Genomic DNA, 27,358 nt, shown 5'->3' with positions numbered 1-27,358 from the left:
ATTTCCTCATTTGTAAGTTGCTTTGGATGAAAGCATCTGGTAAATGAATAAGTGTAAATGTAAAAGCAACAAATGTAATGCAATGATACAGGCAGCACCTTGAAGTATATTGCAACAAGAGCCCTTGACTTTCTGGGCTCCTGTGAGGAGGTGTGGTTTGGATGCACATCCACAAGATCGAAAAACAGCACAAGATCAAAAGCTTGGCCCTTTTACTTACACACACCCCAACACAGACACACGTTCGAACAAGCCAAGACAAAATCTATGATCTTACTAAAAGTATGACTTTCTAACCAGTTGCCACTAGATCACATTGCATTAGTTAACTAAACTTAACCACAGAAAAGACTCATTCTAATCAAATTCAAACAATACAGCCAAGAAAATAGCAATGATAAGACAGGAAATGAATCCTTGTCTTCTTCCCTAACTTTCCTCAGTGGAAATCAGTCAGCATGACAGTTCTGTCCACCGTGCTGTTCAAATCTATACTGCATGACCAATAAACAGCATTGTTTATGTGTGACATAAAGACACAAGACATGTTACACTGTCTTGATTACGGATGTCACGAGAACCGATACTTCGGTACCAACATTCTTAAAACGTGACGGTACTTGTTTTTCTGCATTTCCATTGGTACCGGTTGTAACAAAAGTACAGAGGTTGCGATTCTTCCGGACATGATGGGGGCAGAAAATACACGCAAGTGTTTTAGTCAGTGCACAAGTGGTGAAGAAGAAAAATGCCTACAAGCACACGGGAAAAACTACAGAAAATTAGATTAGCTTAACAAGTTTAGCTCCGCCCCGACTCGTTGAGAGGAAAAGAGAGGAAAGCTAGTATCGGTTTCCGGTGTGCAACCGATACTATCGTTCTCGTTTCAAACAAAGCGAGGAAACACCTGGCATTTGGTGAAGCACCTGAAAGACGGTCCTATATTATGTTTGTTTGAGGCAGCTGGCATTATGGCCGTGAAACCAGCTAACGTTATGCTCCATGTAATGTTTGTAATATACAGTTACTTGTTAACGATGCTAACGCATTGCGATGTTATAAACTACCTCCTAATTGGCCACCATGCATCGCCATTCAGCCCGTGTCCTGTCAGCTAAATGTAGTCTAATGTCACTAATAATTATTCAAATGTTCATGCTTTTCATGAATCTTTTTGGCCTGCCACCATATCAGTGAATTTAAACTAATGCTTGCATTCAGAGTATAAGGTGTGTGCACGTGTTTAGGAGTGCACGTCCACTCATTATTAGACAGTGTTTGATAACTAAATTCTCTCTCTGTCTCTCTCTCTCAGTCTCATATATCGAGTACTCTGGGTGGTATCGGTACCGACTACTAGATTTTTGGTATCGTGACATCCCTGATCTTGATATAGTACAGTGCTGCTTGACTCAAAACACCTGACTCTAATTTCACATACTTTTGCCGCTCACAAATATGTAATATTGGATCATTTCCCTCAATAAATAAATGACAGACTATAATATTTGTCTCATTTGTTTAATTGTGATCTCTTGCCTACTTTTAGGACATCTGCTGTGTTTTGAATGGGATGGCTTTAGTCTGAGAAGTGACCAAATACTGTCCATGTTCATACGACTGCTTCTCAAATGAAACAGCAGAGTAGTGAGAAATGCAGGGTCGATAACTGATATAATCATATACTGCAATAATATAAATCAATATCAAATATTTTTGTCCTAGAGGGAGATGGCACATCACCTTTCCAGATGCTCTTATTTTGTCTGTATTAGGGTGAAATTACTTAACCTTTAATGACCTTAAGTATATTAAATATTGTAATTATAAGAAAGATTGTTCTTAATTATATATTATACATAATCATGTATTAATTATACAATTAATATATAATTACACACTAACATTTATTTACAAGCAATTTTTCTAACTATTATGTGTCATCACATACTGTTAATATAAACAATATAAATAAAGGTCTGTGAACAGTGGAGAAGATTTACATATATTCTAACACTTGAGCAGATGAGGATTAAGGGTCTTGCTCAAGTAGCAGGTGCTGATCACTGTCCCAGAGGCTTAGCCATTGCCCATTAATGATTTAAATATCTGATGTACAAATGTTTAAGGGCAAAAGTGTCATGCAGAAATGTGTGTGTGAGAGAGAGAGAGAGAGAGAGAGAGAGACAGACAAAACACTCAATTTGTCATCATACCATTGAGGGCGATGCGTAAGCATAGAAATGGCTGTAAATGGCTTGGACATATTACGTTTTTCAGAAGTTTCAATAAAGTTTATTGATCTGAATTTTTTTTTTAAATAAAATAAAATAAAGGTTCTCCAATATTAATAAACCAGTAAGCTCTGTCATCACTGTACTTCTAATATTATACTGTACTGATAATCCAAATAAATGGGTGGTGAGGCTTGTTCTTGCATCTCATAATACTAGTCAAATTAAGGTGCTTTTACAAATTAATTACACAGTCATTACACGTTATATCCCATCAGCTGGTCAAAATCATTATTATAACCATCCGATATAATAGTAATACTACATGAGCCATAATACACTAATTACGTTTCCATAACGACTAATATATATATTATATATATAAAAAGTATTCTGCACACAATAGCTGTTTTTAAAATTTAATTATCATCAAATATATTATCTAAATGTCCTTGTTGTTTTATATGTAAGGGATAATGCATGGTACAATTTTAATGCACAGCATGGAGGCAAAGAAAGCAGTTGCTTCCACAGAGTGCATAAAAATCATGTAACACACACCTAGCCGAGGATTATCTTGCTTATACCATGATCATTTGCCAACATTGACAAGTTAAATCGGTCACTGATTTTTGCAGAGCAAAATTTGACTGAAAAGATAAAAAAATAACGGTTAATTTTCGTTACTTATTTTATATACGGGTTGTCAGATCTAGAATTCCACCTGCTCTAAACCATACACAGATCAAATAGTGCTATAAGAATACATTTATTTGAATGAATTATAGTAAATAGTTATTAGAGAGAGAGCGAGAGAGAGCAAGAGAGACTGAATTATAGTAAATAGTTATTAGAGAGACAGAGGGGGACAGAGGGGGACAGACTGTGCATGTGTGAATTACAGCGTCTGTCTACTAATAATGAAGCTGTGAGTTTAACTGTATGTTACTATGGTTACAGTTGTTTATAGGCAGCACATTAATTTAGACCTGTGATTTAACTAAGTGGAACTACCTGTGGTATACACGGTTTTAACGCACACCTTCCAGCCAATCAGAATCGAGTATTCGGACAGAGAATATATAAAACACTATTGTATAATGGAGATCAATTGTGCAATCCATCTGCTGAGTAAAAACCTGCTTACCAGTCTCACTCTTTTGCTTCTTAGCTTTCTTCTTGCCAGTAGTTTCAGCTGCAGCTGGAGGTGTAGCTTGAGCCTGTGGTGGGCTGGGCTGTTTGGTAAGGGGGAGTGGCTGCTCCTTACGTACAGAAGGCTTTGAGCCATTGACTTCTGGTTTCTCGGTGGTGACAGGAGCAGGAGGAGGAGCAGCTGCTGCCACAGAAGCAACAGCAGCTTTTGCCTTCTTCTCTTTCTTCTTCCTCTCCCTCACTGTTGGTGGTTCTGCTTGTACAGGGACCGAAACAGGCAATGGCACAGGCACCACCTCAGAGACCTCATCGTTTAAAGTCGAGCTGGTGGCATCAATCAGATCAAAATCTCGTAGGTCTTCCTCTGATTCACCCCCTTTACCCCCACCACCTCCACTGATCTCCTTCTTCTTGTTCTTTTTTTTCTCGCTCTTTTTGCGAGCATCCGGCTTCAATGGTGGCAACTTCAGATCTCGTTTCTGGCGAGCCAGAACTTCATCGTAGGAGGTCTCCTTCATGAAAAGCCAGAAGAAGAGGAACATGAGCATGATGACCAGTGATGGGGCCAGGATGAGGAGGTACTGTGAATCAGCCACGTCGATCGCCATTCTGGACAGGCAAAGAAAGGCAGACGATAAGCAAACACAAAAGTACAGCTCAAAAGTACAACAAATCCAAAACCACACCTACCCATGTCCTGTGGGTCAGTTTACAATTACATATTGCTACTTGGGAAAGAAGGAGAATATTCTGTGGAGGTTAGTAGATGATGAAATGATAAAATGTTGTGTAGTACATTACTACGCATGCTAAAAATGATCTTAAAATTAAACTCATCTCATTTTAAGGTATTTTAAGACAGCGTGTCGGTCTTGATGGCAGCATGAGCTCCCCAACCTAGTAAAGTGTGCTAATACTTTAATCTTTAATAAAATACACAATGCCAGTCAGAATTTAACAGACAACACGAAAAAAAAAAACAGGAACCAATCTCAAATGGTGTCCTATACTACACATAAAGGGCACTACATAGAGTGTACAGTTCTATTCGGTTTTAATCCACGTCGAGCACTAACAAAGAAAAAGACTACTAAACATTAGAAGAAGATAAAGTAATTCCAGCAAGATTTAGTAATGACTAAATTTGCACAATCAGTTGTCAGCACTATTTTTAACTCCACTGGTATGCCCTGGCTTGGCATTCGGCACTGCCACAGTATGGGTGGGAAGGAAATGGTAACAAATTACAGAATCATTTTGTGAAGTCGAGCTATGCTGTACTGTCCGGTAGAAAAGTAGTAAATAGTTACGTCCAACTATTCTGTACCACATTGGAACACTCACAAGGAGCTCTCTTGCTTCATTACAGCAAAAGCAAGCTTGTCAGAGATCTGTGAAATAACGCCATTGTAGAGGGGCTAAATAAATACATGAGTTAGAAGGAATAAGTACAAACCATTGAGGAATTTCATCATTTCACTACAGCAGGTTTATTTAAACTATTTCCTATATAGACACTGCCAGTCAAAGCTTTGTGAAATTCTGTATAAACAAAGCCATCTAAGCTTGCCCTCCTTGAATCCAGGCTAAACGCTTTCCTATTTCCAGTTCAAACTGGACCAAGATTGAAAAAGCAGCACTCATATGGAAAAGGGAAAAAGCGCACTGCTTTACTGGATAAAAATGACAGCATGATCCTGAAGCATTCTTGGGATATTTGGATCTGATTATTCGCTTCCTGAATGGGTTTTACTTGGAAACCTCTCTGACTGGAAAACACAATCTTTTACGCAAGAGCTCCTCCTCCACGTGGACAAACCGAAGATTTCATCCAACCTTATTTTTTCCTAAAAGTTTCCTGGTTCTGCCATGGAATGCTTTAAAGAAATATCCAAAAGAGCTCAGTCATAGGTTGATCCATCGGACAGATCAAGTCCCACTGTAAGGGCTGACAAACACTTTTAAACACATTGATAAATTAAACACAGCTGGTTTAGACTGCTTCTTAGGCAAGTGCATGTAGCTTATAAGTACCATAGTGAGTTCACTCCTCAAGATTTAACCTTGTACATGGGGGGGCCCTTAAAAACCTGAATGATTATTGCAATTCTCTATACAGCGATAAAATAGTGGCACTGCAACGTTTTGGTTTAGTAATAGTGCAGTGATGAGCTAGAAACGCACATCCTGTGAGGCCTACCCAGTATACCCAGTGCCGGAAATCTGGACAATGCTATTAACCTAATAATAGGGATAGGAATAATTTTCCATTGCAGAACCTCTAGTCTAGACATCAGTGGTTAATTAACAACATGCTTGGCTCTACTGCTTTTTTTTATCCTGTTTAAACATCACCTTCTCCGACCATGTAGTGTTAAACCAATGACAATCCCACACGTAGCTGCAAGACCACCAAGAATCACGAAAGCTAACCAAACTGGTTAAATACCAGAAAACATAAAGTGGAACAAAAGGGGTTATATACCACAGAGCTGCTAGATTCTTGAATCTGACTGGTTAGGTGTTGATTAATTTTCTATAACAGCAGCTCAGTCAGTAGTGCTAGCTGTAATTCAAATCACAGGTTTACATTAATGCACTCGTATTAATATGTTATCCATTAACAACTCATTCACAGGGGGTTGTATGGTGGATGATCTTCATAATCCAAGATGATATTTATTTAACATTTCTGGAAGGCGCCTCAGGTGTCAGCACTTTGTAATGTTCAGTAAGTTTACCCCTGTGAGAGAGTTTTCAGGACAGAGGACTTTGCACTTGTAGGTTTCTCTGTAACATGACAAACTGCTTTTTTGTTGTCTCGTTAACTTTGAGAGAGAGAAAAAGTGGGGCTTGTGAAGGAATGGCAGCTTATAACTGCTACAACATCAATGATGACAGCAACTCGCTTGTCGCTGACGTTCCAAAATTAAATCGGAATAGACACAGTTAAAAAGCAGAATGTGTCACTCATTTAAAAATAAAAAAATGGACACATTGGCAAATTGCTATGGGATAAAAATAAAAACAAATCTCTCCAGGGTGTGCCATTGTTGGAAAAAAATAAACTTTGGGTTTGTAACTGCCGAATTACAGCATTCCATTTATTATTTTCCTAGCACAGTCCATCAGGTCGGGTAAATTATATACTTATAGTATATTACTATATACAGTACTGTGCAAAAGTTTTAGGCACATGCAAAGAAACACTGTAGAGCAAAGATGCCTTCAAAATAATGAAATTAAATGTTTCTACATTAAAAAAAAATTTAAAAAATACCGTAAAGAGCAGTAAATGAAGCAGTCAATATTTGGTGTGACAAAAAAATAAAAATGAAATAGTAGATTCCAGTACAATTAGTGCAGTTTTATAAGGAAATGAGCTGTAGGTTTTATTGAGCATCTTGCAGAACCAGCCACAGTTCTTCTGGAGACTTTGACTGTCACACTTGCTTCTTATTTTTGCAGCAAAACCCAGCAGCCTTCACTGTGTTTTTGTCTGAAAAGTGTCTCTTACATAATACGCTGCTTTCTTTAATGACATTCAAAATATTTTCCGTAACATTTAATGTTGTGCTAGAAAACTAATGTTTGGGAATTGAAAATGTTTTTTGGACTGACTCGATAATGTAGAAGTCATAAAATAAAAATCTATAACAAAGTTCATACTAAAAAATAAATTAATTAATAGAATAGGGTGCCTAAAACTTTTGCAGATTACTGTACTTTTAGTATATATAATAATATTTAGCCTGCAGTAACACATTACCCTGACTAACCTACTCAACTGACATTTCTGTCATGCAAAGAAGCCAGAAAATAATCCTACAAGCTCCAAAGTAAAGTACATTTTCTTCCGGTCTAAAGTGCAGTGATATCCATAGGCATGGGTGTGGCGGTGTACTTGCGTACTTTCTACTCTAATTCCCTGTTCCACAGTCTCCGTAGTGCGGGACACAGCGGCTGTCAGAACTTTGGACTGCCAAGCACATGGCAGAAGCCTTATTTACATGTGACGCTTCAGAGAGCAGGATGCACCTACGCCACTAGGGTGTCCTGTGGCATGGAAATGAGGCAGGAAATCTATGTTCTCGGGTGACTGGTTGCTTGGAATCTCGACACTTGCCTGCCTGGTCTGGCAAAACATGTAGACGCCTTCAACAACATGGACATGGAAAAGCCTTCTGGGACTGTTCCACTTTCACTGTATAACCAGAAGGACAGGCTTCATTTTACTAGGCTATCAAACTGAGGCTGGACTGGGGTCAAATTGGCATATCCACATGTGTTGGTGTTCATGAACTTTCCTTCCCATATGAATAAATCGGTATCAAAATATCTCTATAGGAATATTTTATTACATATCCACAAGGGGTTTACTGAGATGGGTGTATTGAAATATAATGTTACACTCAAGTGTGATTGCAAAATCACATTTCAGGAAGGTGACATAAATAATTTCTAAATAATTTTGATTTAAATAAATCACAGAAGAGGAATTACAGAGCAGCTATAAAGAAGCATCATGATGTGTGCACATCAGGGAACAAATCAGATTTTCAGCAAATGCAACCTTAGACATGGAGTCACACAATAGTGTGCTCTTGGTCTCTTAGTGTTTGCCACTTCCTGTTTAAAAACCTTGACACATCACTGCTGGCCATTAATATAAGCCTGTGCAAAGTTGTGTAACATGTTATACAATTAGCTCTGAAGACAAACATCAGAAACAGGAACACACACTTTTGACAGCCCTCAGCTCCACCTACACAGCCACAGCCACACACACACACACACACACACACACACACACACATTTCGCTAGTTTCCTTTAGTTGGAGTTTATAGACGCATGAAGTAATGTATTCCTGATTCAACACAATGGACAATACAAGCAATAGCAATGTTATTCAGAGAACTGGACAAAGATGGCCATGACTTTGACTCCCAAGACTTTTCCAAGTATGTAGACTGTGAGAGGTGCACAACATGCATACGCTATTAAAAGCTACACGTCGCCCAGTTAGTGAGCTAATCTGTGTTTATTTATAACATAGAAAACCAGACACTACCTAGGACCACAGTGTGATCAAAGAATCAATGGCAGGGGGTCAGAGTGTTTGATAATGGTAGGTTTTGACTTATTTTTTTTTTAAAGTTATAATAGTTATTACTGAATATGTATAGTTTTTATACAGTACTGGTTTAACAAAACCATAATAAAACAAACAAACAAAAAAAAACTATAACTGCAAAACTATATGGCTGCAAAAAGTTTGTGGCCCTCTGCTCTAGCACAAACTTGACTCTAGAGTCCATTACTAGACCACTAGGTTACAGGCTTAAGCGTCAGATGAAGGCTGATCACGTGACCATGATTTACATCAGTGTAAATCACAGACAAGTTCTCTCTCACACACACACACTCGGCTAGTGTCACGATTATGTGTCCTACTCACATAATCACATTCCCAAGCCTATCTTAAGAAAAGGGCTAGTCATGTCACTTCCTCATTTAGACTTTAACAAGGCGATCACTGAAAGGGAGTTAAAGAGATAAAACACAGCACACACCTACAGCCGCAGAAATACATGCTTGTTTATGTTTATATATATATATACAGACATACAGAGACAGATAGACAGACATGCAGAGACAGATAGACAGACAGATATATAGATAGATAGATATATAGACAGATGGATAGGCAGACAGATATATAGACGGATATATAGACAGACGGATAGGCAGATATATAGACAGATAGATGCACTACCGTGGTTCACAGCGTGTGAATTCAAAATGAAATTGGGCTCGTGCAGCTAGCTAGTGCAGGTTAGCTCGTTAGCAGTGTAACGTCTCAGGACTTGAGCTGTCTGTCGGTTTAACGTGACGGTTTGGTTTCGGTTACAAATCATATACCGGATTTTTACTCAGACATACAGGTGTCCGCTCTCTAAAGCCCAGTGTGAAGCCTGCATTATGAGAAGTGAAATGCGGTGGTTACCGTGTCGCTGCTCATTCCCCTGTGACACAGCATATGGACGGATAGAGAGTGAGATCAGGGCGCAGGCCCCATGTGTAGCTCAACTACAGCAGCTAACTGAGCTCCGGACACGCGGAGAAATCCTCTAATCCCTTCTCCACCTCCTCACCCGCTGTACCTACTACTACTACTACTACTACATTACACGTGAAAGACATACATACCTGTTGTGATAATTCTGAAAGCGCTAATTACGGCTGGAATGAAATGGTGTTTCTTTTGTAGAGCCCGATGGAGAGCAGCTCTGAGCCGGCAATCAGCAGTAGTTCTGCCCTGTATCGACGCGCGGGGGTGGGTCACAAGCACTGCTGCGCACAATACAAGCGGCAAGATGAATAGTTCCCCCACCCGTATTCTGACAAACCCCGCCTCCTAAACTGGCATTGGCTATACTAGTAACAAGTCAAATACTATTGGACATTATCAAGTGGGTAAAATTACCAACCAATTATACCACAAAAAAATCTGTTCCTACTCACCAATCCTGTGGCGGGAGGCGGGTTTGTAGTGGTAGACGTGGGAAAGGAGGAAACGCTGCTGAGTACGCTGCTCTGTATGTTTTAAAGGGCGCAGCTGTTCGCGTTGAGGGCGGGGACAGAAGGTGATCTCGCGATAGTTCACTGCAGCGCTGTTTGTATGTAGGAAGTCCATTTCCGCCTAGGTTTTTGGAAGCAGTAGTGCAAGAATGTCAACAATTTGACATTATTTCAACGTTCTGATTCATTATCTGAATTTGTCGTATTATCTCAAAAGTTAGACTTGTGAAATCTATTAAATGAAATTATTATTTAATTCAATTATTAATCAAACAAACAAAAGGTTTCTGACTCATCTTAAAACACTGACATGTTAAAATTCATGTCACAAGTATCATTAGTGTGACCATACTGTATATACACCGATCAGCCATAACATTAAAACCACCTGCTTAATATTGTGTAGGTTCCCCCTGTGCCACCAAAACAACTCTGAGCCGTCAAGGCATGGACTCCACAAGACCTCTGAAGGTGTGCTGTGGTATCTGGCACCAAGACATTATCAACAGATCCTTAAAGTCCTGTAAGTTGCGAGGTGGGATCTCCATGGATTGGACTTATTCGTCCAGCACATCCCACAGAAGCTTGATCAGATTGAGATCTGGGGAATTCAGAGGCCAAGTAAATACCTTGAACTCTTTTTCATGTTCCTAAAACTATTCCTGAACAATTTTTCGCAGTGTGGCAGGGCGCATTATCCTGCTGAAAGAGGCCACTGCCATTAGGGAATACTGTCACCAGGAAGAGGTGTACTTGGTCTGCAACAATGTTTAGGTAGGTGGTATGTGTCAAAGTAACATCCACATGAATGCCAGGACCCAAGGTTTCCCTGCAGAACATTGCCAGACCATCACACTTCCTCCACCAGCTTGTCTTCTTCCCATAGTGCCTCCTGGTACCATCTCTTCCCCAGGTAAGCGACGCACACGCATCCAACTGAAAATGTGATTCATCAGACCAGGCCACCCTCTTTCATTGCTCCATGGTCCAGTTCACGTGTCCAACAAAGGTGCTTTCGGCGGTGGATAGGGGTCAGCGTCGGCACTCTGACTGGTCTGTGGCTACGCGGCCCCATACACAGCAAGCTGTGATGTACTGTGTGTTCTGACACCTTTCTAGCATAACCAGCATTAACTTTTTCAGCTTTTCTGTGGGATCGGACCAGACGGGTTAGCCTTCACTCCCCGTGCGTATCAATGAGTCTTGGGTGCCCATGACCCTGTCGATGGTTCACTGGTTGTCTTTCCTTAGACCAGTTTTGGTAGGTACTAACCACTGCATACCGGGGACACCCCACAAGACCTTTTGGAGATGCGCTAACCCAGTCATTTAGGCATCACAATTTGGCCCTTGTCATTTGGCCCTTGTCAAAAGTCATTCAGATCCTTACGCTTGCCCATTTTTCCAGCTTCCAACACATCGACTTCGAGAACCGACATGTTGGCAGGATGAACATGGTAAATGTGGGTCAGAGCTGGGCCATCACTCAGTTGTAATCTGTCTCCTAAAAAGTAGCTCTGTTGTCCTGCAACTGAACAGCACTGATCAGCTCACCCTAATTATTGTTATTATATTTTATATGTATAGTTCCTTAATGTACTGCAATTTTCAAAAGATGCATTTGCATTTTTTATTGACTTCTAGCTTACAATACAACACACTACAGTACAGTTAAAGCTAAAGTTAAAGGACAGTGTTAGCAATAACTATAACAGACTAAACAAAATATATTTTATTTAGTCATTTCTATTTAATAGGAAAGCCATATATAGTCTCCCAATAGATTTAGCATAACTCAACAACCTGTAGAGTATGAACCAACAGAGCATTTTAAATTGTCTTTGTACCACCAGAGAACAAAATCAGAACAATATCTGGGCAAATTTATTAAATGCTTCCATTAACATAACTAATTCAGTCACCAGTTGTGATACTGGATTTACTCAGTGTGGCTCAGATCTTAGCATCCAGTCCATTATTGTTAGTCTAGGTGCAGAAGGCCTCACTCCTCTGTGTCCATGGTCTCTAAGCTGTCCTTTAACTCAGCTTCATAACTTCTTTTTAGACCCTTTAGGTAAAGACGGAGGCTGTCTGGATCCAACCTGGAGTTTCGGGCAGTCTGTAACAATCTGGTGGCGAGTCGAAACACTGCCCCTTGCCGCAGGGTGGTTGGGTCACTATGATGCTTAGCCTACGTGACACGAATAAAGGGATGCCATTATTTGGTACAGTAAAATTTTCTCATTACATAAATAGGTAAATTAGGGGCATTGAAGCTATTATACAGTTAACTGGCCTAATTTTTAATTTTTGAAGCTGGATACGAACTGATTTATTCTTATGGGTGTTTACACAAGAAATGGCATTCATGAAAATCCCGTAATTCTGAAAAAAAACGTTCATATTCTACTCATGCTCCTGAGTGTGTAAATTTATGTATAAGAAGTCGAACTAATGTAAACCTCGACTTGATTGACATGGATTACTGCACTTTATATATGGATTATTCTGCCAAGTTTAAACTGCTTTTCAACTGATTAAGTCAAATTAAGTTTACAGCATTTCGCAGACACTGTTCCCTTTCTGCCCCAATTGTTCAGTCCTTGCCCCCAGCTGTCTATGCACTTGACCTTTTGTGGAGTTTTTTTGGGGTTAACTACATACAAAAACGCTGTGTCTGGAACACAATTTGCATTCGATGGGTGATCAAAATTCACACACTAGTATGAAGAGAATCGTTGTTTCTGAAACTGTAAATCGGGTGGAAGATTTTAGTTTAGTTTGGCTTATGCAAACATTTACACACAACACTACTTAAAGACTGATCAATGACGCCCAATGTTAGCATACACCCAATGACATTAAAATAGAGCCTTACCCATAACTTTTGGCTAACTTTGGCTGATATAGACTTGGCCTCCTGGATGATGGACAGTGGAAACGATGTGTTCTCTGCTGCTCTTATACCTCAAACAGTAAAATAAGTCAAAAACGCAACAAGGGATGAGTATAACACAACAAACGTTTTTAAACTTGGTCCAGTTAACTGAACACTTATCACTATTTCATATTCAACAAACTGACCCTTCAATTCTAATTTATCAAGTAGTCATCAAATGTTATAAGAGCTCAAAGACCTGCCCTTTGTTTGATTAAGATTACCGTAGTTGCTTTCCTCAGAGAAGCCTTGAGTCAGAAGGTAGGTGTAGACCACACTCTCTGTGCTGTTTTCAGTCCCACGCATGTGCTGGACCTGCATGTGCTGATTCTCTACATTGGGGTAAAGAGTCTCCAACTGACACAGTTCCAGGAAGTGGGTGGCAAACAGAGTGAATGCCTGCAAAGAACACATTCTGGCTGAAGATGTTTGTTTTTAATGATTTTTATACTGTTCACTATATGAAAAGCAATGTTATCACTACCATCTTAAGAATCATTAGTATTTTAACTCTTACAAATTATACCCAGTTCACGGTACCTTCAGACTGATGAGGAACTCGCAAACCGAGTGACAAATTCCGATGCCCTCCTCAGCACCAGTACCACGTCCCAGCTCATCAATAATAATGAGTGACCTGTTACTTGCATTGTGTATTATGTAGGACACCTGACAGTACAATGAAAAATTAGTATAGATATAGTAAATGCACAACAATATTGTACATATTATCACTTCATATTAACCTCCTTCATCTCAACCATAAATGTTGACGAGTTGGTCTCAAAATCGTCGTCTACTCCTATCCGAGTGAATATCTGATCAGCAACACGGAACGAGGCAAATGTAGCAGGCACAAATGATCCTAAAACAAAAATTATGAGAACCGATTGAAATTTTAGTTCTATAAAGTCTGTAATAACCATTCTTTAAAGGAATATTGCAGTGTGGTTCATCTGTCCACAGAGAAGAATATGTCCCTGTATTGGCAAAAGAATGGAAACTTGTTTACTGCAAACTCAACTGTAGTAGAAATCTAAGGGCAGTTATTGAATTCCAGTCAGGACCACAGTGGATCCGGAGCCATTCGCAGGAACACTGGGCGTAAGTTGGGAGAATTTATCCCAGACGAGATGCCAGTCTATTTAAGAGCGCCATGCACCCACACATTCACACACTCATTCACACCTAGGGGCATGTTTAGCACAGCCAATCCTTTTACCCACATGTTACTGGATAGTACGAGGAAACCAGAGAACCCAGAGAAAACCCGTGTAAATACAGGGAGGACATGCAAAACTTCTCATAGGAGCTGTGAAGTGGCAATGCCTAAATTCCAGCACTAGTTTATGTGAAACACATTTTTACAAAAATACTTCTTTGGTTAATGGCTCAATTCTCTTTTCAGAGATATTTCACAGATTCAGAGAAAGGAATTTGTGGTTATGGCTTACCAGCATATTCTTGTTAGTCTGACTGCGTAATGATTCCACAAATCTTTCACATTTATCAGACTTACCAGTAAGTGACCAGAATTACTTATTAATATATTGCTCAAGTGTTGGACTACATAAGGACTGCTTCGGTAAGGAACTGTCTATCCCATCCTAAGATCCTTGGGAATCTTGAGAATTTTTTAGGTTGCATGTTTGAATCATTTATTGACAGATAACTTCAACAACTGCACTCAGACCCCAAAGGTGAGTTTCGAAGATTAGAAGTTTAGAAGATAACAAGTCAAAATTCTTGTCTGTGGTAATCACACATGGTAGTCACACATGCTCTACAGATGCACTGAACTGCAAATACAAATGATTAAACATGTACAAATAGGTGAAGAGGCAGGCTAAATCTCTTTGTTATATTTCAGTACAAGTCATAATATATTACTTACACCAAATAATGACTGAATTAACATAGCATGACTGAGTACCTATCTGAGCCATGATTTGGCAGAGGGCCACCTGTCTGAGATAAGTGGACTTGCCACTCATGTTCGGGCCTGTGATTATAATAAAGTTGCTTCCCTCAGAGATATGGCTGTTATTGGGGATGGGCTGCTGGCCAGCAACGCGTTCCAGGATTGGATGGCGGCCTTGTCTTATTGCCAGTGTATCGGTGAATTCAGGGCGCACTGGGGCACAAGTTACATAGTTACATGTCAGCAGCCATACGACATCAGATACTGGAGTGTATGTAGATATGTCTGTATCTGGAGTCTAATCTTACCATAGTCTGAAATAGTGCAAACATTGGCGAGGGAGAGCAGCATATCCAGCATGGACACAGCATCAGACAGCTTATACAAGCAGTGAATTTGTTTATACACCTCATTAAGTAACCTGCGTACCACGCTGTGGAGATATAGAAGAAGACTGAAACATCGAATTATCTACATTTCCACAATGCAACTGAGCACAACAGCAACAGAAGCATCAATATGGTTAACTATAAACTATAAATGTGTTAAGCAACTGAAAAATAGTAACAAGTATTTAAAGATATCTGACGTGTGCTAATTAGACAGCTGAGATGAAACCTGTATTGTTAATGTAAAGCAGAGTATATGTGGTGAATGCTCACATATAAGACATGTGAAATATCTCCTTCAAGGCTTCATCACAACGATCGTTCATCTTCATCAGGTCTAACGTCGTGAAGCTGTAGTTGTTTTTTTGTCTAGTTACCTGCAGTAAGTTAAAGTCTATCACACACTTCGTGTCTTCATGTACACGTGCTTCATCTTTTTTAATATCCATTACATATGATTGAATATGTTAATAAGCAATAAAAAAAAAACATTGGTGAAATAAAATAGTGTATGGTTAAATGTAGCAATGATGTGTTTAGGCGATCAGGCCTGACTTTGATGAACTCTCCTGGGAGCTGTCCATCAGGCAGGCCAAAACCCTCCAGCCTCATCTGGATGAAGAAACCTCGAGCGCTGTTAAAACTAGTGCGCAGTGGAAGGCCATACTTCTCTCCTAGCTGATCTACTAATCCTGTACCGGTGGAGTACAATACAGATGCTACTAACAAAACTATTGTTCTTCCATCATATAACAGTCATTTTAGATATTAAACATAAGCCGCTCACCTGCTATATCATCCACAACCTCAGTGTAGGCTCGACGTGCAATGTCTAGCAATTCATTGACATTAGGGCGTACAGCATAGCACTTTTGTGTTCGCATATTCAGACTGCCCTTCATATAGCTGGTGTCACTGTTGATCACTGTTTTGATTTCATCCAAAATGCTGTCAAACCTACCAACACAAGTTAAAAGCTAAAGAAAAGGTTCATTAAACGTTTAAAAACAAGTTAAAAACAGCACTCTTGAGTATTAAACCTACAGTACAGTATTTGTGTAAACACTTTCTTTCAAGTCACATATATTAAAGTACAGCTAAGGGCTTCAGGTCATATGATTTTAGACTATATAGCGCATGCTTCATGTGCTTCAAATTCAAATATAGCATTACACAAATACAACAGTTCTTATAAGGCATAATTAAGTGTTTATTACCTGCTATCTTCTAGTGAAGTGTAATAAGCTTTCAGTAAGGCTGTCTTAGCGTCCTTCAACACCATCTGTCAAAGACAAAAAAAATAAAAAATGCTTACTGGCTATACCATGCAAATTATGTACAGTATATACAGTGGTGCTTGAAAGTTTGTGAACCCTTTAGAATTTTCTGTATATCTGTATAAATATGACCTAAAACATCATCGTGTTTTCACACAAGTTCTAAAAGTAGACAAAGGGAACCAAATGAAACAAATGAGACAAAAATATTATACTCAGTCATTTATTTATTAATGAAAATTATCCAATATTACATATCTGTGAGTGGCAAAAGTATGTGAAATTACATGTGAAATTAGAGTCAGGTGATTTCAATCAATGGGATGACAATTAGGTGTGAGTGAGCACCCTGTTTTATTTAAAGAACATGGATCTAGTCTGATCTTCACAACACATGTTTGTGGAAGCGTATAATGGCATGAACAAAGGAGATTCTGTGGACCTTTTTTGATGCTCATCAGGCTGGATGTTACAAAACCATTTCTAAAGTGTTTGGACTCCACCAATCCACAGTCAGACAGATTGTGTACAAATGATGGAATTTCAAGACCATTGTTACCCTCCCCAGGAGTGGTCCACCAACAAAGATCACTCCAAGAGAAAGACGTGTAATAGTCCACGAGGTCACAAAGGAACCCAGGGTAACTTCTAAACATCTAAAGGACTCTCTCACATTGGCTAATGTTAATGTTCATAAGTCCACCATCAGGAGAACACTGAACAACAATGGTGTGCATGGCAGGGTTGCAAGGAGAAAAACACTGCTCTCCAATAAGAACATTGCTGCCTGTCTGCAGTTTGCTAAAGACGTGGACCAGCCAGAAGGCTTCTGGAAAAATGTTATGTGGATAGATGAGACCAAAATAGAACTTTTTTAATGAGAATTAAATGAAAAGCGTTATGTTTGGAAAAAGGAAAACACTGCATTCCAGCTTAAGAAACTTATCCCATCTGTGAAAAATGGTGGTGGTAGGATCATGGTTTGGGCCTGTTTTGCTGCATCTGGACGACTTGCCATCATTGATGGAACAATTAATTCTGAGTTACAGAAGTGAATACTACAGGAAAAATGTCAGGACATCTGTCCATGAACTGAATCTCAAGAGAAAGTGGGTCATGCAGCAAGACAACAACCCTAAGCACATAAGTCATGTTACTAAAGAATGGTTAAAGAAGAATAAAGTTATTGTTTTGGAATGGTCAAGTCAACATCCTGACCATAATCCAATAGAAATGACCATAATCTAATAATGTCATGGAAAGACCTGAAGCAAGCAGTTCATGTGAGGAAAGCCACCAACATCCCAGAGGAACTGTACTGAGGAATGGGCTAAAATTCCTCTAAGCCGATGTGCAGGACTGATCAACAGTTACCGGATTAGTTAGATAAACATTTAGTTGCAGTTATTATCGTATAAGGGGGTCACACCAGATACTGAAAGTAAAGGTTCACATACTTTTGCCACTCACACATATGTAATATTGGATAATTTTCCTCAATAAATAAATGATCAAGTATAATATTTTTGTCTCATTTGTTTAGGTTCTCTTGATCTACTTTTATGACTTGTGTGAAAATCTGATGTTTAGGTCATATTTATGCAGAAATATAGAGAATTCTAAAGGGTTCACAAACTTTCAAGCACCACTGTATATACTGTACATATATTTACCTAGTTCCATCACTGATCAAAATTACTGCAAACATTTTGATGTGACCTGTTCTGACCTTGAGTGGTTCAATCAGTTCTAGCGTGTGTTTCAACTGAATGACATGCATTATCTTTGCTTCAGCCACTTCAACCTAGATCACAGGCAAGTAAGAGAAGGAGAGAATTTTAGCACATTTCTTGCTTTTTTTCTTTTCACAAATCACATGTCTAAATGGAATGTCATAATATTTACAGTAGGATAATTTTCTATACATTCTTAAAAAAAAATTTGGTGCCAGAGCAATGGCACATTTAAAAAAAGTAACTAATATGGTCTTAAAAATCATCAGCATTAATCGGGACTGCTAATAATGGTCCACCATCCAAATAATACAATATAGTGATCCCTTTTCATTGATGGACAGGTAGAGTGGGGCTAACGTGCATAACAACAGATGGGCTATGGTCAGTAATTGTATACCTGCTATATGATCCATCTGTCCATCCATTTTCTGTACCGCTAATCCTACATAAGGTTGCGGGGAGTCTGGAGCCTATCCCAGGGAACTCGTGGCACAAGGCGGAGGACACCCTGGACGAGGTGCCAACCAACCAATGGGTGTGCAGGGCACACCCATTCACACACTAAGGAGAATTTGGAGATGCCACTCAGCCTATAACACATGTCTTTGGACTGAGGGAGGAAACCAGAGTACCCGGAGGAGCATGGGGAGGGCATGCAAACTCCGTGCACACAAGGTAGAGGTGGGACTCGAACCCCCAACCCCGGAGATGCAAGGCAAGCATGCTAACCAGTAAGCCAACGTGTCCCCTTGCTACATGATCTTATATGGTATTTGGCAAATGAGTCTAGCTAATAAACTGGCAATTGTGTTGTACAATGCAGACGCCTAGATAAACTTTGTCTTAGTTATTTTGAATTATTTAAATTATTTACATTTCTCAACAGTATCCACCCAGCTCAACCCATGCAAAAAAAAAATCTCCTCTTTGTATAATCTGACATTAGCTCAAGACCTAAATGAGCAATATACATACATGTAAATAAACCTTTTTAAAACACACTGTACCGTCTCTTGCTTGGGGAGCTGTACAAGAGCAGAAAGCAGCTGATCTATATCCAAGAATTGTGTAATTGCTGTAAATAAAACAGCAACACTCATTAAACTCAGTCAACATGGTTATCAGTTTCTTGCAACATAAAAAAAAAAACATTAGACAGAAAGAGATGACCTGCAGTGCAAACACTGTGAAAAATGAAAGTGCCTCACCACTCTTGAGACCAAAGAAGAGTTCCTCACCGTGCAGCAGTTCCTATAAACAGATCAACACTATGCTAACTATGCTATTTATTTATTATTATTAAAAAAATTATATATTTTTTTCACCATTTCTTATTGTCCAACCATTTCTTATTGTCCAACCATTTGGTGTGAATATTTTACCTGTACGGTGTCCAGGCGTGTGTTAATGGTGTCAACATCTAACAGAGGCTCCAGAATGTTAGAGCGAAGCCGCCTTTCACCCCCAGGTGTTTTGGTGTAGTTTAAGACCTCAAGTAGAGTGTGTTCACTCCTGATGTTAAAACATGTGAACACTACGGTACTAATGCTATTACTAGTATGTTTAGTAGAAGAATATTCAAATATAAGATCTGGCAAAGAGATGAAGAGATCGAGAATAAAGAAGAGAAAGAGTGAAGAATGTACAGAGAACGGTTTGGTTATCTTTTCTAACCTGTTGCCCCTGTTGTTAATTACTAGCTCCAAGTTCTTGGCTGAGACTGCGTCAATCATTGCAGTCTGCTCACTGCCAGTGAAGCTCACTTTCAGAGATCTGGGAGCATAGACAGAGTTCTGAATGAACTCAAAGTACTTAAGGAGAGCTGCTGCAGCTGCCAGACAATAGTACCTGCAGAAAGGCAACATTATAATATTAACTCAAATCTACATCCACACCAGTCATGTGCATTATTGACTACAGACTGACATTAAAGGTAAAGTCCACCCTGAAACACATTTATTGATCAATATGTTGGCACGGAAATATTTGGGACGTATTTAGTGATTCTGGTGCTATATTGTAGAAGTACTGGATACACCATACACCGGACTAAATGCACCAGAATGCAATGCAGCTATTCTACACAGCGATGAGTTACAGCAGTGATACAGCTCGGCTAGTTTGATCTAATGAGCTGAAAAGTACGATGGTTATGATGGCCGTATTAACATTAAAAGTAGAGATGCACCGATACTAAATTTTTACAGCCAATACCGATAACCGATTATTCAGTGTGATATCGGCCAATACCGATAACCAATACCGATAGTTCTGCATTCTTTTAAGTGAATAATAATTAATTTAAAAGAATTCTGAAAGAAATGTAAAAAGAAGCTTTATTCTTTCTATTTCAACAAGTTGTTTCACAGTAACTGGTCTCATAAACAGAAAACATATTACTCAAATTAACATTAATACATGAACTAAATTCTGAAGATTAAAGTAAGATTTCTTAACTTACTGAATGTTATTAATTCATATTAACATTGACTGAATTGTAAAAAACCTCCTGTTAGTCTCACATTCACTCACCACTAACAAAAGCATTTCAACTTCATCATTGAACATCAAACTGGTAATATATAATATCAACTTTTTTATATATTAACATTAACTGGACATGAAATATACTACTCTACAAATATATTTTTCTGTGCAATATATACTTTTTTGTCAACTTTAAATCTTTCAACGGTGTACTGGTGCTTTAATTCAGTGCGGCAAAAAAAAAATTGGACTGGACACCGAAACTCTCGCTTCACTGCTGCAGCGTCCGGTGTAAAATGTTAGCATTACAGAGATTACAAACTGCAGTTTTGTCGTCAGTCCAGACAAGAGACATCATCTTTACACACAGCACGAAAACGATGTGTTTTCCCGCCCTCTTTTGATTGACAGGATATAATCGGCCCTGATCATCGGATGTTTTTAAACTATCGGCCGATACGTTGATGCATCTCTAATTAAAAGTATACGTTTTGGAAACGTATCTGTTTGCCTAGAGTGTACAGATGAGGACGTGAGAGAGCTGGACAGACTAAAGCATTGTTGCATCACTTCTTTTTAGTTAGAGATGTGAAAGAGAAAACAAAATCCCACTGGCACCACTATCAGGAAGTTATGTAATGTAGGAAACCATGAACCAAAGTGAAAAATAGACCAACATAGATAGAAAATAGAAAATAAAATAGAAAGTCTAAACTAAAAATGTCAACTCAAAATTTCATTACATAATAAATCTTGGATGCCAATAAAGATTCATTATAAAGAATACCATGCAAGTTGTTCATTGTGGATTTTTCCTTTAACGCTTATTATTGATTAAGGAACCTTTGTACATAGTATATAAAACCATCTTATATGTCTTATATTAAAAATTAAACAATCACTAAATGAATAAATGTAGTACATACTTGGTTTGTACATCCATAAGAACAGTGTTGAACTCGGGCGCACAGAGCTGCTGGATGTACTCCAGACCTTTCCTCTCGTTAAAGTACTTCCTCTGAATGGCACTGAAAGCTACAGACTGTAAGTGGTGTAGTAAAATAAAATATATGAAACCAATAATTACACAAAATACATCCCGTACATTTTCATCATTTCATCAGAAATGTTGATTAATGTTCATACTTCATGCTCAGTTTGTGTACATTCCTTAATATATATATATATATATATATATATATATATATATATATATATATATATATATATATATATATATATAATGTTGGTTTTTTTTTTAACCTAAACAGTTCACAGGCCTACACACGTATTACAAACATGTACCGGAAAGTTCTCCATGATGAGGTTGTAGAGCTTGGTTCCTTGCCCTTTCTCACTAGCAGTGTCTGGCATCAGAATCTCAAAAGGCAGTAAGATATGCAGTTTGGTAATTACCTGCAATGAGTTTCCACATATAAATCTACAGCTTCACACAAACACTAGATTTTCTTAGTCAAAGGCTCTGTGTTTAAATATATAAAAAAAAGATAAATCTGCTTAACTTTGTTAATTAAAAATCAATGAGTCGATCAATGATGAACAAAATGATGTTATGAATTTTCTACAACCCCAAGCCTTGACCTCCCTACTCTTATTTAAACTTATATATAAAGTATTTTTAACGTAGGACAACTGCAAAATTTGAACATTGTATCATGTCAGCAGCATACGTATGTGTAACATAAGTTACACAATAATATAATAAAAAACTAAAGGAATATACCTTGACTTACCAGTCTAATGGGCACTGGTTTACTGTTGTATGAAAATAATCCATGCTGGGGTGGTGTGATGTGGCCTGGTGCAAAGCACCCTGGTTTAAACTTGACGCATGATTTTGTATGCGTGTGCAGAAGCAGAAGTAATGTGTCTGGTATTTTTTATTCACACACTCACTGCATATGTTATGTACATCCACGATATTTAAAATAGGGATTTCAGAGCCACAACATCCCTGTCTGTCAGGTTTCCAAGTCAAAATGTTTAGCGATTTTATGCACAGTGATGTTAAACACACTGACGAACTCTGTCTCACTTAAATCGTTCCGCCAATGTCATGACTGTTGTCATGAACTGCTTCTCGAATCCAAAACTCTGACCTTAAACTGGTATGCAAAACAGACCTTTCAGTCAGTTTGAAGCCACATGAGCGGTTTTTATATTCAAACTGTAAATAGGAAAACCACTTAGTACTCAATAACGGTCTCGAGTAGTACATAAGTATGTGATTTGAGTCACAAGGCTAGTTTATTTAGAGGAGATATATAAAATGAGTTACCTTTTTTTTTTTTTTTTTTTTTGCCAAACTACACTTGTGCAGCATGTCAGGAAAATGAAAAAAACTAAAATAGCCCATATTCATTTAAAAGTGGCTTTTCTGAATGTAACTCCCAGTAACATTTAAAAATATGAACACACAAAAATATTAACCGACTTTGATTTTCTAATATTAATTAGTAAAATAAATGAACAAAACAAAAGAGAAGATTGTGAGCTTCTCTCAGGACCCCGTTTGTAAATCAGCCCTTTGTTTGGGAATCCCTGAACTAGAATATTAGCAAAATATATCACCTAAATATATTATGAAACCTGTAGTTGTCATCAGTGTCAAACAAGGACAGAAAAAGCCTTGACTGAAGTTTCACCTTGGCATAAGTCCCAGTATCTGCAAACTGTGAAAGTACCAACTCAGGGGACCTTGTGTTGATGCTGGCCATGCCGATCTCTCCCCTGGCCAAACCCCGGCCCTCCACCACAGCCACGATTACAGATGCAGCGTGACACACAGATGCAGACGAGGAAGACGTCACTAGATTTAGAGAATATTGTATGTCAAAACATGAGGATTCTCAATTCTCCCAGCTTTCATTACCTTTACCTAGTGTTCTCTGGGAGCAAGGTGATCCTGACCCACCAAGGCTGAACAAACAACAACCAGTTACACAACGCAGGATCATGGTTCATCAACTGTTCAGAGAAGATCATAGCCAAGGATGAGCTGTGCCTTCTCATTGTGCTGTTCCAATGTCATTTTTCACACTCACCAAAAATCCCATGTCACAGTGTCCTCCACTAATATTGGCACCCTTGGTAAATATGAGCAAAGAAGACTGTGAAAACTTGTCTTTATTGTTTAACCTTTTGATCTTTTGTTTAAAACATTTGCAAAAATACTCTGCGCTCATGAATATCAAACAATTGCAAACACAATACAGGTTTACCCACACAAAAAAATATTTCGTAAACATAGGTGTGCAACAATTATTGGCACCCCTATGAATTCATGTCAGAAAAAAATATTTTTGAAGTATATTCCCACTGATATAGAAGACTCAGAGCTGTTATCAGAGCTCAGAGCTGCAAAGGGAGGTAGCACAAAGTATTGACTAAAAGGGTGCCAATAATTGGGTTTGTGTTTTTACTGATTTTCGGTGTGATTTTGAATCTAGCCCTCAATGTGTTGATGATTTTGGCTTCCATTGACCATTGTCACATCATTTTATTCTCAACGAATTACACAACGTATATAAGTAAAGATCGTCCATCGAGATCCAATGTGTGATTTAATTATGTCCCTTTCATTTTTTTGAGCAGTGTAGTATGACACAAGCCTGTTTTAAAGCTTGTATAAATGTATATATTTTATTAATCTTTTTCTTTTAGCATTTTTTGTTCACTCACTGTTGAGCTCCCGCTGTGGAGCTGGTCCCAGCAGGGTGCGTGTAGTTGAGCCTGGCGTTCTCCTGAGGCGAGGAGTGCTCGAGCTTCTGCAAAGCGAGCTGTAGACCCCACCACCAGTCCATGAAGAGCTGGACGAGTTCACTCTGTTCAAACCTGAATACACAAGTTTATATATAGGAGAAAGTAAAAGCAGTAGGCTCTGCACCAAGCCTGATATGTTAAATATGAATTTTACTTGCTCAGTACAGCCGTGAGGATACACGGGTGGCATAGAGGGGCAGGTGACACACTTGAAATAAGCCTCATCATCCCAACAATTCTAACTTTAAATCCCATCTCTGAGAGTTTGTATTATTTCCAGAACATGCCGACTTAATGACTCGTATCTAGCTCATTTGATTTAAGACGTATTTGTAGCCTTGAATGTATTTTGACCAACTGGCATTTAGGAATAGAGCAACTATGAAAGCCAAAAGAATTATGTTTTTTATGGAGCTTATTTTCAATCAAGGAGCAAATCAGATTTTGCAAATACAGCTTTGTCTTATATAATTAGCCACACCGTAGCCTGATCTTGCCTTTCTTTATCTCAAATTGACACAGAATTTTTTTGCTAAAATAAGGCTAACTACCAAAAAAATGCAGAACGTTTCCCTAACGTTAGCATTTGGTTTACTGCTGGTTAATTTTTTGGGAACCAAAAGTCAAAGCTATTCCCGAAACCTCCCGGGAACTTTAAAACACAACTTTCTATTAGAGATGCACCGATGTATTGGCCAATAATCTGTATTGGCCGATAAAGGCAATTTTTTATGATAACGGCTGATAGTTTAAAAACATCTGATGATCAGGGCCGATTATATCCTGTCAATCAAAAGAGGGCGGGAAAACACATCGATTGTGTGCTGTGTGTAAAGATGATGTCTCTTGTGTGGAATGATGACAAAACTGCAGTTTGTAATCTCTGTAATCTCTGCACTGCTAACATTTTACACCGGACGCTGCAGCAGTGAAGCGGGAGTTTCGGCGTCGAGTCTATTCTAATTAGAGTAATGTGTTTTCTGTTTATGAGACCAGTTACTGTGAAACAACTTGTTGAAATGGAGAGAATAAAGTTTTTATTTGCATTTCCTTCAGAATTGTGGAATGAATTATTATTCATTTAAAAGAGGTATAAAACGCAGAACTATCGGTATCGGTCGATATCACTCTGAATAATCGGTTATCGGTATCGGCTGAGAAATTTAGTATCGGTGCATCTCTACTTTCTATTAAGGTTATGTGACAACTGATGAGGAATGCTTGCCAAAGGTTGCTTTTAGGTACTTTTTTTTTTTTTTTTTTACTACAAAATAATGTTGCCATAACATTATCTTATTGGAAGTTCTTGAAATTCTCCAAATGTTGGTTTTAAGTTTTATTTTGTATACAAACTCATGTCTGGGTACAGGGCGTGTAAATAAAAGCAGTAAGTCTTGGCCATATCTCTTCATAACTCCTACATGTTTGTAAATAGAAACATAAAATGCAGACATGTATTACTATTATTATTATTACTAGTATGTTTATACAGTACCTATTTGTGTAGCTTGTTAAATGGGAAAGTGAGTGTACCAGTCCTGTCGTATTAGACCTTATGACATCTAACCAGGTTTGTTTAGGGATGGTTCAGTGAATATTCAAACGTTAGGGGAATGTTCTCCATGTAAGGTTACCCGAACTTTAGGGGACTTTCTCCGACCCTCCACGGGTTTAGTTACCTCTAGTTTATTAAAAAGTTACGTGAACATTAGGGGAACTGCCTCTGAACCCTAATACACAACGAAACACACACCAAAAGGGGTCCTAAAAATATCTGTTCTCTATATATTTCGGGAACCCAAAACAGCCGTTGGCAGAACCGGTCATTTTTAGCGGTGTAACTTGGAAAGCTAATCCGCTAGCTGGAGCACAGTGAGGTGATGTTAGCTGTCTAAGCTAATGGTGGTTAATACTGACGGTGGCTGCCTGTCGGAACCGGAGTTTTACTCAGGGCTGTCGTCTGAACACCAGGTAAAGTGTCGGAGGTTGATCCAGGACCGGAGCAGGAGCTAGCGCTGCCTGGTGTGTGTGAGCTGCACTGAGGAGACGGGGGCGGTGCGCCAGTACCCTCCTGCCGCCTGGACGGAGCTGCACTGGAGCTGCGCTCAGAGCTGGACACACTGCTTGTGCCGGTGTCTGAACTGTAACCGGCCGTTACCTCCTCAGTGCTGCTGCGGAGCATTTAGTCATCCGGAGTACTTCGTCTGACTGACTGACTGACTTGACGGAAAACAGCGAAAATGAGAATCATTTAAAGCGTAACGTTAACAGTTAGCAGTCAGTGAAGTATTTGGTCTCATTCAAGCGATCGTTTGGTTTAACGCCAAATCTCAGCGCCACCTAGCGGCCAACTTACTTTTCACACGCAGTCCCTTCACACATACTGTACAGTATGAACACGTCTTTAACACGCAGTCCCTTTACACATACTGTACAGTATGGACACGTCTTTCACACGTAATTACTTATAAACTTGTCTTTCACACATTTACTCAACTTTCGGACATATGAACTTGCCTTTCACACATATTTACTTACACATAATCTCTTTCAGCAATAGGCCTATTTACATATTTCCCACACATATGAACAAGGGAGGTGTTGCCATGTCATGCCATGAATCTTCTTTATCACACTATATATAATAATGTAAATAATAACTAAAATAATTTTATAATCTTGGTGAAGTCACAACTAGTCATGTAAAAGTTTTACAGTATTTAAAAATACAGTACAATATGTCATAATTGTACACAAAAGCTACATTGTATAAGCTGTGAGAGATGAAAATGTTTTTATAACAATTATCATCATAAAGGATATGTGCCAGTACAAGTCCATTTATTCATTTTAGCGAT

General features: G+C 38.7%; 2 protein-coding genes across 5 annotated transcripts in view; both read right to left on the bottom strand.

The window, feature by feature from the left end:
* Positions 1–9,709, bottom strand: part of ktn1 (kinectin 1) — a 33,000-nt gene extending 23,291 nt beyond the window's left edge. For all 4 annotated transcript variants that reach the window (XM_053632551.1, XM_053632553.1, XM_053632554.1 and 1 more), the window contains exons 1-2: positions 9,598–9,709; positions 3,382–3,995 (exon numbers count right to left, since the gene is read on the bottom strand). In XM_053632551.1, coding sequence (XP_053488526.1) covers positions 3,382–3,994 — 613 coding nt within the window. In that variant the 5' untranslated portion in view covers position 3,995; positions 9,598–9,709. The remainder of the gene's footprint in view (positions 1–3,381; positions 3,996–9,597) is intronic.
* Positions 9,710–9,950: 241 nt separating this feature from the next.
* Positions 9,951–25,033, bottom strand: msh4 (mutS homolog 4). Its single transcript, XM_053632555.1, has 20 exons — positions 24,420–25,033; positions 23,384–23,547; positions 22,023–22,133; positions 21,644–21,759; positions 19,905–20,078; positions 19,613–19,742; positions 19,439–19,481; positions 19,238–19,305; positions 18,224–18,298; positions 16,435–16,499; positions 16,005–16,174; positions 15,773–15,909; positions 15,491–15,594; positions 15,137–15,261; positions 14,841–15,041; positions 13,654–13,772; positions 13,448–13,576; positions 13,132–13,306; positions 12,848–12,936; positions 9,951–12,160 (listed from the first exon to the last, which is right to left on the bottom strand). Exons 1-20 carry the CDS (start codon positions 24,688–24,690, stop codon positions 11,972–11,974), a joined length of 2,655 nt encoding a protein of 884 aa, XP_053488530.1. The 5' UTR covers positions 24,691–25,033; the 3' UTR covers positions 9,951–11,971.
* Positions 25,034–27,358: the final 2,325 nt, after the last annotated feature.

This window comes from Ictalurus furcatus, chromosome 9, assembly GCF_023375685.1.
Source record: "Ictalurus furcatus strain D&B chromosome 9, Billie_1.0, whole genome shotgun sequence".
NCBI lineage: Eukaryota > Metazoa > Chordata > Actinopteri > Siluriformes > Ictaluridae > Ictalurus > Ictalurus furcatus.
The sequence above is the reverse complement of the archived record's forward strand: the minus strand, read 5'-3'. Positions and strand labels throughout refer to the sequence as shown.

What these genes read in the sequence shown, in the direction of transcription:
- msh4 (XM_053632555.1), bottom strand. Translation starts at nt 24,690, where the DNA reads ATGCCACCCGTGTATCCTCACGGCTGTACTGAGCAAGTAAAATTCATA. An exon ending in CACGCCTGGACACCGTACAG is followed by an intron (nt 19,482 to 19,612) that starts GTAAAATATTCA and finishes ATCTGTTTATAG; the next exon opens with GAACTGCTGCACGGTGAGGA. An exon ending in AACTGATTGAACCACTCAAG is followed by an intron (nt 16,500 to 18,223) that starts GTCAGAACAGGT and finishes TGTCTTTGACAG; the next exon opens with ATGGTGTTGAAGGACGCTAA.